This window comes from Falco punctatus, assembly GCF_963210335.1.
Source record: "Falco punctatus genome assembly, chromosome: 1".
Classification (NCBI taxonomy): Eukaryota; Metazoa; Chordata; class Aves; order Falconiformes; family Falconidae; genus Falco; species Falco punctatus.
In genome coordinates this window covers 5,178,340-5,190,247 of record NC_137580.1, presented here as the reverse complement: position 1 = coordinate 5,190,247, position 11,908 = coordinate 5,178,340, and the positions used below count along the sequence as shown (strand labels likewise).

Genomic DNA, 11,908 nt, shown 5'->3' with positions numbered 1-11,908 from the left:
TATTCCATTTAGAATGCATCCGTACTTAAGTATGAAAAGAAATGCCACTTCTTCATACCTGACAAACCAAACTGCCAAGACTTCAAAGTTTTGATCTACTACTCAGTTTTAACATGTCAAAAATAAATCTTTCCCTTGAAATCCCTTCCCCACCACAGTCCTGTGGGGCAGACCACATGAATTAAACTAAAGCTTCCTTTTCTTTTTTTCTTTTTTGAGTGAAAAAGTATACACCAAGAATTAAGAAGCCTTAGCCATACATCTTTTATGCTCAGATTCAAACCTTTTATTTCATCTTCCTAAAGGCCCCTTTGCATAGCTATTCCAAATCCAAAAAACCTCTTTTACCGCCCCACTTATTGGAAGTCCACACAAGTATTATCTCAAATGAAGACAAAGTGTGAATTTAAAAAGCAGAGTAGGCAGTCAGAAATAACCTTTCTATGCTGACAGATCTGAAGTTCTAGTCTAGCCCAAACTGACAACAGAATCTCCCTTCAATTACTAGATACATCCTGAAGTATTGAAAGAATCATTCACCAAGGGTCTATTTTAGTCTATGGTTATCCGTAATCAACAATTCTTGAAAAGGACTTTTAGATAAGCAGGTACTTTTGACTTCAAAATTGCACCAGGAATGCACATCCAAAAAACCTCCATCCAGGTTTTTCTTAAGGATTTTTCTGAAAATTTTTCTTGGCAATATCTTGTAATAATGGTCTAGTTGTGCAATGTATCTGTATCAGTACTTCCATTAATAAAAATTTAAAAAATAAAATTAAAAAAAGTGGGGGTTTTTCTTAACTGGAATCCTTAGTTTAATATCACAGGTTATTTTGAAACAAACACACACATTGAGGTGATTAAATAATAATCACTGGATCATGGAATCCAATATGAAACATATTTCCCCCACTCCCCCCAAAATCTATTATTCCATCCAATTTCTCTTAGGGATTTACTAAGACAGTAATTTGGTTGGTTTTGTGGTGTTTTTTTTTTTTTCTTTAGTTGGTTTGGTGCTTTTTTTTCTTTTTCTCCGAGATCACTGTTTCTGAATCCAAGCAGTTCTCAACTAGTAATGTTTGCTATCAGCCTGCTTTTGTTTTAATAGAAAGACTAACCAATTTGCGGTTTTCTCCACAAAATTTAGGAAACAGCTAAAGCAGCTATGCTGAAAGGTGAAGCAATGCTCTCTCACTACCTAGGTCCTTGGCATGTAGCTCTGGGCAGAAGGCCATCCTGCTGTTTGGATCGGAGACAACTACTGAAGGACTAGTGGGAAAGGGGTTTCCGTTTCCCAGTACAGTGGACTTCTTACTCCCCAGTCAGTCCCAAATGAGGGTTCAGCTCAGTAATATGAGCTTATTAAGGTGGCATTTTTATTTCAATGAATGTGAAGCCAAGACTAGTTGAGACAGATCGATTAGTTAGCGCAGCGCTTTCTATCAGGCCAATGCACTTCCACCAGACTTCAGTGCAGCCAATTACAAGTTGTTTTATTAAAATTTTCTCTGAAGTTTAAGTTGAAAAACGTGTCCCTTGCTTTCAGCTTAAACTCATCCTTTAAAAATATAGGTTCATTTTGGTCACCAGCCTGATCTGGTGCAGATCCATAAACCTGAACCAAATGGACCCATGGCATGGCTGCAAAACGCACTTACAGGGAAGAACGTTCTTATTTCATTGCTTGCACAACCTCTGGCATATGTGATTTAGGATTGTGTGATACTTGCTCCCCCCCCTTTTGTTTTATGCATGTTATTTTGCCCAGAACATCACACTATCCCAGTGCTGTAGGAACCAATACAGCAGACCCAGAATTCAGCATTTCATCCCCCCTGTTCTCTTTACCTCTTTTTTGTTCCAGTCAGAGGTGGAAATGGTAAAGGGCTTAAGTGAAATTAAATTTTGGAGCCAAATGAAAGTGAGGTCAGCAAAGAGAAGGAGACATTCTGGAGAACAAAGGAACAAGCTGGTAGGACAGCCATGCCTGAGACACCAACCACCAGTGGCTTCTGCTGAGCTAACCTGCACGCTGAGCTACTGCTGCCTGCCTCACACCTGCCTCCGCAAGCAAAATAAAATCTGACCTGAGGTTCAGTGTATGTTTACACACGTGGGGTTTAGGGGTGTCAAGTGAGGAACTCTAGGATCCAAAAGGTATGCCAAACACTTACTACTTTGTCTTACAGTGCCTCAACCACGAAAGCTAAACTAATACAACAAAATTTTAGCTCAGTGTTCCAAATTAATCTGTTTCTGTGAAATCCTGTAAAAACAAACGAAAAAGTCCCTCATGCATGCAGGCACGCTGTGCCAGCACCGGTGCACAATGAGCAAGAAACACGTAGAAGATGCTCTGCTTGCAATGCAGCTGCCAAGTGTTCAGGCAACTGTCACAACTCACCTGCCCTAAGAGCCAGCGCTACTATTACTGGTGTTGGAAGAGGAAGAGCTTCCTAAATCGGTGCAGCCGAACCTAAACGTTCATGGTGCACCTGCCCCGCGTCACCCGCGGCCTGCAAGGGGAAAGCGGGGAGGCCGGGACACCCCGGCGGGGGCAGGGCCGCTCAGCCCCGGGGCCGCCCTGCGCAGGCCTAGTGGCGGCCCGGCCGCTTCCTCCCGGCTGGCGGCACCGGCCCAAAGCCGCTGCTCAGCCCCACAACAGGCGGCCGCTGGTTTCTCACCGACTCGGCCGGTGTTCCCTCCGCTCCCCGCAGCCGGCCTGAGGTGACGTGAGGCGGGACGGCAACGGCGGGCCCCGCCGCGCCCCGTTGCCAGGACAGCGCCGCCGCTTGTTTGTACACCCGCCGGACGGAGCGGCCGCGCGCTCCCGCTGACATCACGAGCCCGCCGGGTGCCATTGGTCCGGGCGGGAGGGGGGGGCGGGCTCTCCGGTACGTCCGGCTCGCTCATTGGGCGGGCAGCGTGTTCGTTGCGTGCGGCAGTGGGCGCGCTCGCCGCCGTGAGGAGGGCCGTCCCGTCCCGACCCGGAGCGGCGTCCGTGCGGCCAGATGGTGAGCCTCATCCCCTCGCCGCGGGCTCCCCTTCCCCTCGCCGCCTCCCTCAACTTCCAGGCTACGTCTCCCTGCGCCTTCCCGCTTACGGCCGCGGCTCGGCTCGCCCCGGAGCCCCCCGCTGATCCGCGGCCCCGGGCGGGCAGGCAGCCGCGGGGCTCCGGAGGGCTGTGAGGAACTGGCGCGGGGACCGTCCAACAGCGCGGAGGCCGCCAGCCCGACCGGAAAGTGAGAGGAGACCCCCCCCTCCACACCCCCCTCCGCCCCCCCGACACACCCCTCCGCCCCCCTCCCCCCCAAAAAAAAAAAAAAAAAAAAAAAAAAAAAAGAAAACCGCCTTGGCCCCGATAAAACTCCCAAGAATCGCAAAATATGTCACCTGATTTCAGGGCGTGGGGCTCCGCCGGCCGCAGTATTCCTGGTTGGTGTGAGCACGGCTTGCTGACCTCCTCCGCCTCGCTGGGTCCCCTGCTGCGGGTGGAAAAATGTGATGCCTGTGTTTATAGCAGGGAAAAGTCTGAGGTGTGCCCGACAAGTCCGACAAGTTGGTTTGCAATCCAACCTGGGAGGGACAAATCGTGTTAAAAAATGACAATTTGTTTCCCAATCCAACAAAACAGAATCTCTGTTACGCATTGGGTGTTTAAAAGAGAGGTCCCAGCCAAAATACAGTAACAATGCAGCAGGAGGAAGAGATTGCTTGGCAGTACCTACAAAGCAGATTCCTTTCTTGGTACTAGTTTTATTTGCTTTTTAAAAGCCCAACCAGTTAAAGCTGGGGGTGGGATGGACTGCCCTTCCTTCCATGAATGTGTTTGCACACATTCAAGGCTGAAGGACTAAAATCAGTCTGCTGCAGGTTGAAAATCAGTCTGCTGCAGGTTTAGAAGAAAACCTGTACTAGAGGAAAGCATCTTTCCTGCTGAATAGGTGGGGCGGAGGGAGGAAACCCTCTGCACTGCACTAGCTTACACCGGAAGCAGGAAAGGTCGCAGAACTGTCCTGGATAATAATGCACCAGCTCAGCATGATTAGTTCATATGGGACAAATTTTGCGGTCACATCACTGTTACCACAGCATGTTGTTACCTAGCTCCGCAGCTAGTTGGTGGCCAGGCAGGTGGCTACACAGTCCCATTAAACTCTGTGCCAACAGAGCAGGTGCTCTCAGACGTCCCATTTCACTGCTGACTTCCAGGAGTAGCTGAATTTGAGTCCTGTTTACAGTCAAGACTCTATACAGTCATCCTTTTTAGCAGTGAGGATGATTTACTCGTGTTTTCCAGGTGAAGTCACTCCTGACACATCAAAGCAACCAGCAAGAGGTGTGGAGTGTTCATTTTGAGACTGCCCGCCTGTGTTACTGGTCTCACTGCTTTAATTGATGATCTTTTTGTTAAAACAGAAAATATTAAGCCCAAGTGTGTATTCTCCAGTAACAAAGTCTTCAGCTTGTTTTCTTTCCAGAATAACTTAAAAAAAGGAGCACAGAGACCCAGTGTCTACCACTTGCAGCAAAAGAATGTCTCATACTTCTGCTACAACTTTACTGTTGTTACTTATAATTTAGTTGTGTGTTGAATTCTCCCCAGAGTGGGCTATTTCTTACGTTTTCTTTCCTTCACTTCCTGAAGGCATCCAACTATAGAAAACCTGGCTTAAGTACAGCCCAACGGAAGAAAAGTGGCTTGAAACCTGAACTTACAGAAGAGCAAAAGCAGGAGATCAGAGAAGCTTTTGATTTGTTTGATACTGATGGATCTGGAAGAATTGACATAAAAGAACTGAAGGTTTTCAAACTTTTTTTTTTTTTCTTGAATGGAAGTATCTTTGATCTCAAAACCGTAGCTGCTCTTTCTGTTTGTCCAGACGTAACTATTCTAAAACTGTTTTGGAGTACAAACAAGAGTAATGGCTTGCCGTCATAACTGAATCTGAGGTGTCCTGCATGGTTAATCTGAGAAAGCCATGCATGTAATACTTCAGAGCAGACAGGCTTCTCTAATACATGGACAGTAGGTCAGATAGCTTTGAATGGCTGAGCGTTAGAGGAACTAAACAGTTCCTCTGTTTAGGTACACACAGTACACATTTCAGTTTTCATGACTGGCCAAGGTAATTGTTTCTAGGAAGTGCACTTTTGTTCTGTGGTGAATGTCATTGTATCAAATTTTTTCTTCATCTCAGAAATAAACACATAGGTTTTGCATGCATTCAGGAAAGACAGAACCATATTTTCCTGTATGTGATCAAAAATTTACCTGGTTTTTAATTTAAAAAAAGAACACAGAGATCTGAGTTGCATTTCAGTAGCAGTTCAGGTTGTGCATGTGTGTGCATGCACGTGTGTACACACAGTAGTACAAGGGGGAAGATTATTCTTGGTTCTCTGCCTATGTTTTTATGTGTCTGATCTTTATTTAAGCATGAACCTTTTATCTTAATTATCTCCATGACCTTGATTTTTCACATACACACACTCTGCCTCAATTTCTGCATATGTAACCTAGAAGCATGAGTTACCTAAGCCTATGGCTTATCTCAGGATTTATTTGGAAGTACTTTGCTTGGTTAAGGAGAGCGTGTTCTCTGAATACAGATGATATGTGTTGAAATATAGTACTTAAAATGGACTGAAATGTTTTCACACCAACCATTTAATACTATGTTTTTCTTTTTCAAAATTAATCAAAATAATGGATATTTACAACAGAAAGTGTTCCCCTCTGAAAGACAAAACGGAACATTTTCAGTTGTCCCATTGCAAGAAACTGGTCAGAAAACACACTTCAGTTAAATGATAACTTTCTGGTGAGTTGGCACTTTCCAGTAGAAAAGCATTTAGTGAGAAAATTTCTGCCTAGTATTAACTATTGATTCCACTCAAGCATATAGGAAGAAAGAATGTTCACAGTTAAAATCTTCCTCTAGTTACATGTTCTTGAAACTTCAGTCTCTGAATGAAATATGCTGTAATCTTCTGGCACACCAGGACTGTGAAATTACTAATAAACACCCAAGTAGCAAAATCATTGTTCTAGGCTGGTGAAATGCCAGAGCCTGGTTTTAAACCATGTTAATATTAGGCATTTGTACCACAATCTACACAACTGTTTTTACAGTAGTAGTTTGCTTGCTCTGGGTAAGGCTCGGAAGGTTTGCTTTTCTCTTCCTCAGCTAGCACAGCAGTCAGTCTTTGTTTGTCAGTTCCCACCCCTTCTTGGTCCCCCCTCCCCACCACCTAGCCAGAAGTACCAAGAGCTGGATTGTGTAAGTTAACTGCATGTAATTCTGCATCCATCAAAATTAAGGGGCATTCTGCCCTTAATTTCAAGTGGAGTGAGATCACATCCCTGGACTTCAACCTCCCTTAAAGTACCATTTTGATAATCCAGTCACTTTAGGAACTATGTAAATTGGAACCTTTACCTAATTCAGACACAAAACGTTCCTCGTAGTTTTAGAAATATATCCATGTTCCACATGGATCTAATGAGAAAAAATATCTGGGTCAAGAATATGAAGGCTACACCGTTACTGTTCGGGAAAACAAAACAAGCTGGTAAGAGATTACCAAGATATTTTCATTGCAGTAAGTTATTATTACGGTTTTGGACAAGGAAATTAACCAAGCTTTAGTGCAGCTACTTAGACAACAGTTCTGGTGGCCTCCTAACAGAATTGTTTTTTGGAGCAGGTTGCGATGCGTGCTTTAGGCTTTGAGCCAAAGAAGGAAGAAATTAAGAAAATGATAGCAGATATTGACAAAGAAGGAAGTGGCACCATTGACTTTGAAGACTTTTTGGCAATGATGACGCAAAAAATGGTAAGAATCCTTAGCAGAAATTCTTGTGACATTATAAAAAAATACTGAAAAGGGGTATCTCTGTGGCAGGTGTTTTCTAATTAGCGTACATTTTACTCTTGTTTTAGAGTGAAAAGGATTCAAAAGAAGAAATCTTGAAAGCTTTCAGATTATTTGATGATGATGGAACAGGAAAAATTTCATTCAAAAACTTGAAAAGGGTTGCCAAGGAGCTGGGAGAAAATTTAACAGATGAAGAACTTCAGGTAAATTCTGATTTGCCAGAGCTTTTCTAACAGGCACAGACCAATGCTAAGGATGCTAAGGATTGGGTAGAAGTTTATGCTTATGCAAAAAGGGCTGAGAGGTCAGAAATATGAAGGGCAATCAAATACATGGTTATGTTTTCACATGAAGAGCTTCTGATTTGTTGTTGTTTCATGACTGGAAGATCTTGTGTTGAGAGCCCCATGCCTGATCAAATGTAAAATGTGTTTTATAGGAAATGATTGATGAAGCTGATCGAGATGGAGATGGAGAAGTGAGTGAGCAAGAATTTTTGAGAATCATGAAGAAAACTAGCTTATATTAATATTTGTTGCTTTGCTGTACAGCTGCTCCAAAAGATAACCTAGAGAAGACTTAAAAACTGGGCTTGTGTCTCCTGCATATTTTCTGCTATATAAAGTCTGAAAGGGTAGATTTTTGGTTCATTCTTCTTTTTTCAGCAATGTTAATTGGCGAAGGGGGGCTTCACTACCCAGAACTGTTAAAATGAGATATTGCAGAAGTGAAAAGGAAGGATGAACTGCCCTTACAAGGCAGGGTCCCTTCTCGGCAATTTAATTGATTGCCATTTTGGATAAAGAACACTGTATTTCAGCTATTTAACTATTCAACTATTTAACTAGAAGACATTTCACCTGAGGTTTAAAGATTCCCACTGCTGCTGGGAAAGGCTGCTTTTGACTTTCCCAGGGCTACGGAACGAAGGTACAAGCACAGTATTTTTATTCCTTTTAAGACTTTTAGGTTATCTTTTGGTATTTGTCTTTTGTTTATTTCCATGAAAGACTCCAAACCCAATTGCGTATGTGTCTTTATTTCTGTATGAAACGCTGTGTTCCCATGGCAACTTGTTTTTGGACCTAATGGGAAGCAAATATAGATAACCAGATTTGGTTCTTCATTTGGAGCTGTGTGCCATCAGTAGACGTTCTCTTTATCTGATGATCTGAAACCTAGTTTACTTGAAGGTGACCTGTCCTGTGTGGATTATCAGAGATTACTGTATGACCATTACACATCTGGTGCCATTGTTTTACTCCCAAGACATTACAGAGCTGCTGTTATGCAAGGATTTTGGCTACCTAAGTTCAGTCCTGTGGTGCATGACAGTAAATTATGTCTTTGGGTGTTTACAGTTAAGTTGCAAGGAGGACTCACATCAGAAGTGTCGCTTCGGACATCTGTGGAACACTGAATATATTGAGATACATGCAATCAAAGGTAGTTTCAGACATCACAGGTTTGTGGTGGGGTTTTTTTTAGGAGTACCTTAATTTTCTTAATTTCCTGCATATACTGTCAATCTAGGACTTCCTGGAGAGCCGCACTTCCTTCTGTGTTATGGTGACTGAGCAGTGGCACAGAATGTGACATCTGATTACGTGGTTCTGCAGGAGAGTTTGTCCTTGGGTCCCAAGCAGACAATCAGCTTCAAAACTGCAGGCAAATGGTATAACCCTAAACCACTCTCTTTCTAATAAGGTGCCTGAAGGTGCATTTGTTACTGCTCACAGTGAAGGGGCAAGTAGGTAGCAAAAGGCCAGAAGGGTTCAGAGGGAAGAGGAAGGAGAGAATGCTATTTCACCAGTATCCATTCAGGTCCCTCCTTCCTTCAGACAGCTTCTGCTGCTTGGCGGAACTAATGAGCTTTGTAGAAGAAAGGAATAGCCAGCTCCTTAATTAGCTCTTCATTAGCTCTCCTCCCAGCAGGGGGAGAATTAGTTTCAGGAGCAGAAAGGAGAAGTGCTCATTTACATTCTCTGCATGCAGGTGCAGACCTGGCACATTCTGCCCCAGTCTGCCCCAGTCCTCTGAGTTTTGTACTTTGAACAACTCTAAACAGACCCTGACATGTACAGAGGGAGGCTTAAACCTGTGGGAGAACAGGGATTGTGTAGGACCCTGGAAAACTTGAGAGACCTGTGAAGTCCTCTATTACCATACTCAGTGGCAGTAGATGTAGCCTATAGTGCTGTAAGCATTTTAAAATGTCTATTAAATTTGTATAAGTGTGAAATAAAACTGTTTTGCAAGTTAAGGATTTTGGGTGCTTTGTAACTTGGTGTGCTTACTGTGAAAACTAACTTTTCAAAGATAATTTTTAAGTGTTAAATGGTTCACCAAGTATATTTTCACTTTCATTTATCTTTTCTTTCTAAAGAGAGAAATTCTTAGGTGCAGGAGTCTATCGTATAATTCCTTTTCCACTATGCTGATTAAAAGTTTCTAGGACTAACCACTTATATTCAGAAAGGGAAATTTGAAGTTCTAGTTGATTATGGGGAATCCCAGAGCCTATTAGAGTGACAGTACTTTTTTAAATGCCGCCACAGACTGATGACTGCTGTTTACCTATGATGCACGTCACTTCTCTCTTCCTGTTCCAATACCATTACCTGACTTCTGAAGGTAGGAAAAAACCACACCATCATACCTATCCTGTATACTCAATGATGAAATGTTACTTCTGGTTTGCCCATTAATCTCTTAAGTCTGGAATGTTGAGCATGGGCTGAATCAGCACAAAATTTGCAACTGTTAATGTAATAGAACAAGTGTCTCATGCTGCTTTAGTTCACGTGATAGTGAGGGGTATCTTGCCCCCTCCTCAGCCACGTGCACTGAGTATGACAACTTAATGCAGCAGTATCGCACAACTGTGACAACTTAAAGCACAGTATACTGTGGTTCTGTGAATTATTTTCAGTGCCCTTGTGAATCCTTCCTGTCCCTTCTAGATTTTTATCTTTTACATTTCTATACGTGGTGGAGGAAAAGGAGCCTGACTGAAGCCAGTGGCAGAACTCAGAGTTAGCCTTGTGTGAGGAACAGGTGCTGAACTGCCCATTCTGGAATTTCATCCTTTTGTTGCGCTGCAGAAAGTGACTCAGATCAATGAACTGGGAAGGTACCCAGCAGACTTTTTCACGGACTCTGTTCTAGTGCCTACTCAAGTAGCTTGCCCTGAATGGGGAGGTTTCACTGGAGGAGACACTTGCACGCCTCTCCTCCTCCTCCTCCCATTCACTCTGTTCTCAAAAATAAGAGCTGGGAAGGGCTCACTCTCTTCCAGGAGACTTGGATTCCTAAAGCACCAAAAAGGAGGCCATGCGGTGATTCAGGTTGCCTTGCGTGAAAGGACCCATCCCTCAAGGCACCTGAGTCCAAGTGGGCATCAGTGTGAGTGCGCACTGACGGGCACTTGGTGCAGAGGGGGAGGCTTCTGCCACAACTGTGCTGAATGTTCCCTACAGACCGACCTGAGCAGCTCTGGGGGGAGGGGAAGGCAGGTGGCTGTGAGCCTCATCTTGGGCATCCCTTTTCCCCTTCATGCTGACAGAGAGGCTGGGTTCTTACCTGGCATTTGCAAATTCCTCTCAGGTGGCTGCAATTCAGATGCTGCAACATGTGCATCCAGCTGAGATCCTTCCTTCTGCATCATCAGCGAAGCCTGGTTTTCAGTTTGAGTCTTTGTGCCAGCCAGATACTGTACAAAAAGGAAAGTGGAACTGCAGTGTGTATTTGGCAAGCACCTAAATGTCAAATCATTGTTAAGGGTGATAGCTTCTTGGGAGATAGTATTGCAAATGACTTCCAATGAAAAATGTTTGTAAATGAAGATGTACTGGGCTTTGAATAAAATACGAAATAGTTCAAGAGAAAAAAATTACAAGTTGTAATCTGAAATACGCCAATTGCATGGCAATTTTTAACTAACCTTTTCTGTTATCTCCCCTGTGCAACTTTTAAGTTCCTTACCATTTCTTGGTACCACAGTACAGCAAATCTTCTGTTGGCTTTAGAGAAGAAACCAAAACAAAATGTTACTCTCTAGTGTGCAAAGATGTTGCCAGTAATCTGAGCTGGTGACTTGAGGCACTGGACAGTTGTGCTTTCTTATCACACCACAGTGAAAAGTGGATAAAGGCAGCACTTCTGTGCAGTTAGACCCGTGCCAGATGCACGTAAAGCTGCAGGCTGCCCAGGCACGTGTGATTGCAAAAGACTAGCAGAGGCTTGCATTGCTTGAGGTGCTCATGCAGTTAACTAGCAACTAGTGCTATGCTCTCTCTTCACTAGGTGTGAGTTTGTTTCAGAGCAATAAGCACAGAGTCAACTTCTGACACTGCAGAAAAAATAGTGGCTTCTTCTCAGGTAAGCCTAATCTTGGTATTTAAAAAAGGATGTGGGGAAAGCAACAAAAGAAACCCTTTGTGTACTTTCATGTGCCAAGAGTCGTACTAACAGAGCCCAAATATTTCAATAAATGCATGTGGCATTTAATATTAAAATATTCAATTTGGCCGTTTACAGTCTTGAAGAATAACTGCCATGTCCTGCAAACTGCCTGGTGAAGTCACACCACATGTTTGAAATGTTAAGTATTAATTCCCTGGAAACCTCAGTGAGTTCATATAAATCAAATATTGTCACACTACATCTGCTTTTAAATATGCTGGGATAGCGTAAATGATGTTGAGAAAAAACTCAGGCAGTGGAACCTGCTCTGGGCTAGAAATCGCCGTTGCCACATTTGACACATGGAAATGCTGGCAGCACACATTTTTCTGACACGGGTTAAATCTTTCTATGACTCCAACAAAAACTCTACAGTACCATACTACTTAAATCGATTCCATGCGCTGGCTGGTACTTTTGGCAATCTTTGCAAGCATATTGGTACGATGTATTGCCTTTTAAGCAGCACATTTGCAGACATCCATTTTCCCAAAATGTCAGTGTTAACGCCAAATTGGAACCATTGAGACTGAGCCAAGTACTGTTGCCAGTGGCC

General features: G+C 43.4%; 2 protein-coding genes across 2 annotated transcripts in view; one reads left to right on the top strand and one right to left on the bottom strand.

The window, feature by feature from the left end:
- The window catches only part of BBS12 (Bardet-Biedl syndrome 12), a 32,627-nt gene extending 21,732 nt beyond the window's left edge, over positions 1-10,895 (bottom strand). The window contains 2 exon segments of the mRNA XM_080373817.1: positions 10,471-10,480; positions 10,483-10,895. Of these exon segments, the coding sequence (XP_080229943.1) occupies positions 10,471-10,480; positions 10,483-10,555 (83 nt within the window). The 5' untranslated portion in view covers positions 10,556-10,895.
- LOC308058261 (uncharacterized protein) lies at positions 2,872-8,281 on the top strand. Its single transcript, XM_080373808.1, has 5 exons — positions 2,872-3,020; positions 4,655-4,810; positions 6,718-6,846; positions 6,954-7,091; positions 7,328-8,281. The coding sequence occupies exons 1-5, from the start codon at positions 3,018-3,020 to the stop codon at positions 7,415-7,417; spliced, it is 516 nt and encodes a 171-aa protein (XP_080229934.1). The 5' UTR covers positions 2,872-3,017; the 3' UTR covers positions 7,418-8,281.
- Positions 10,896-11,908: the final 1,013 nt, after the last annotated feature.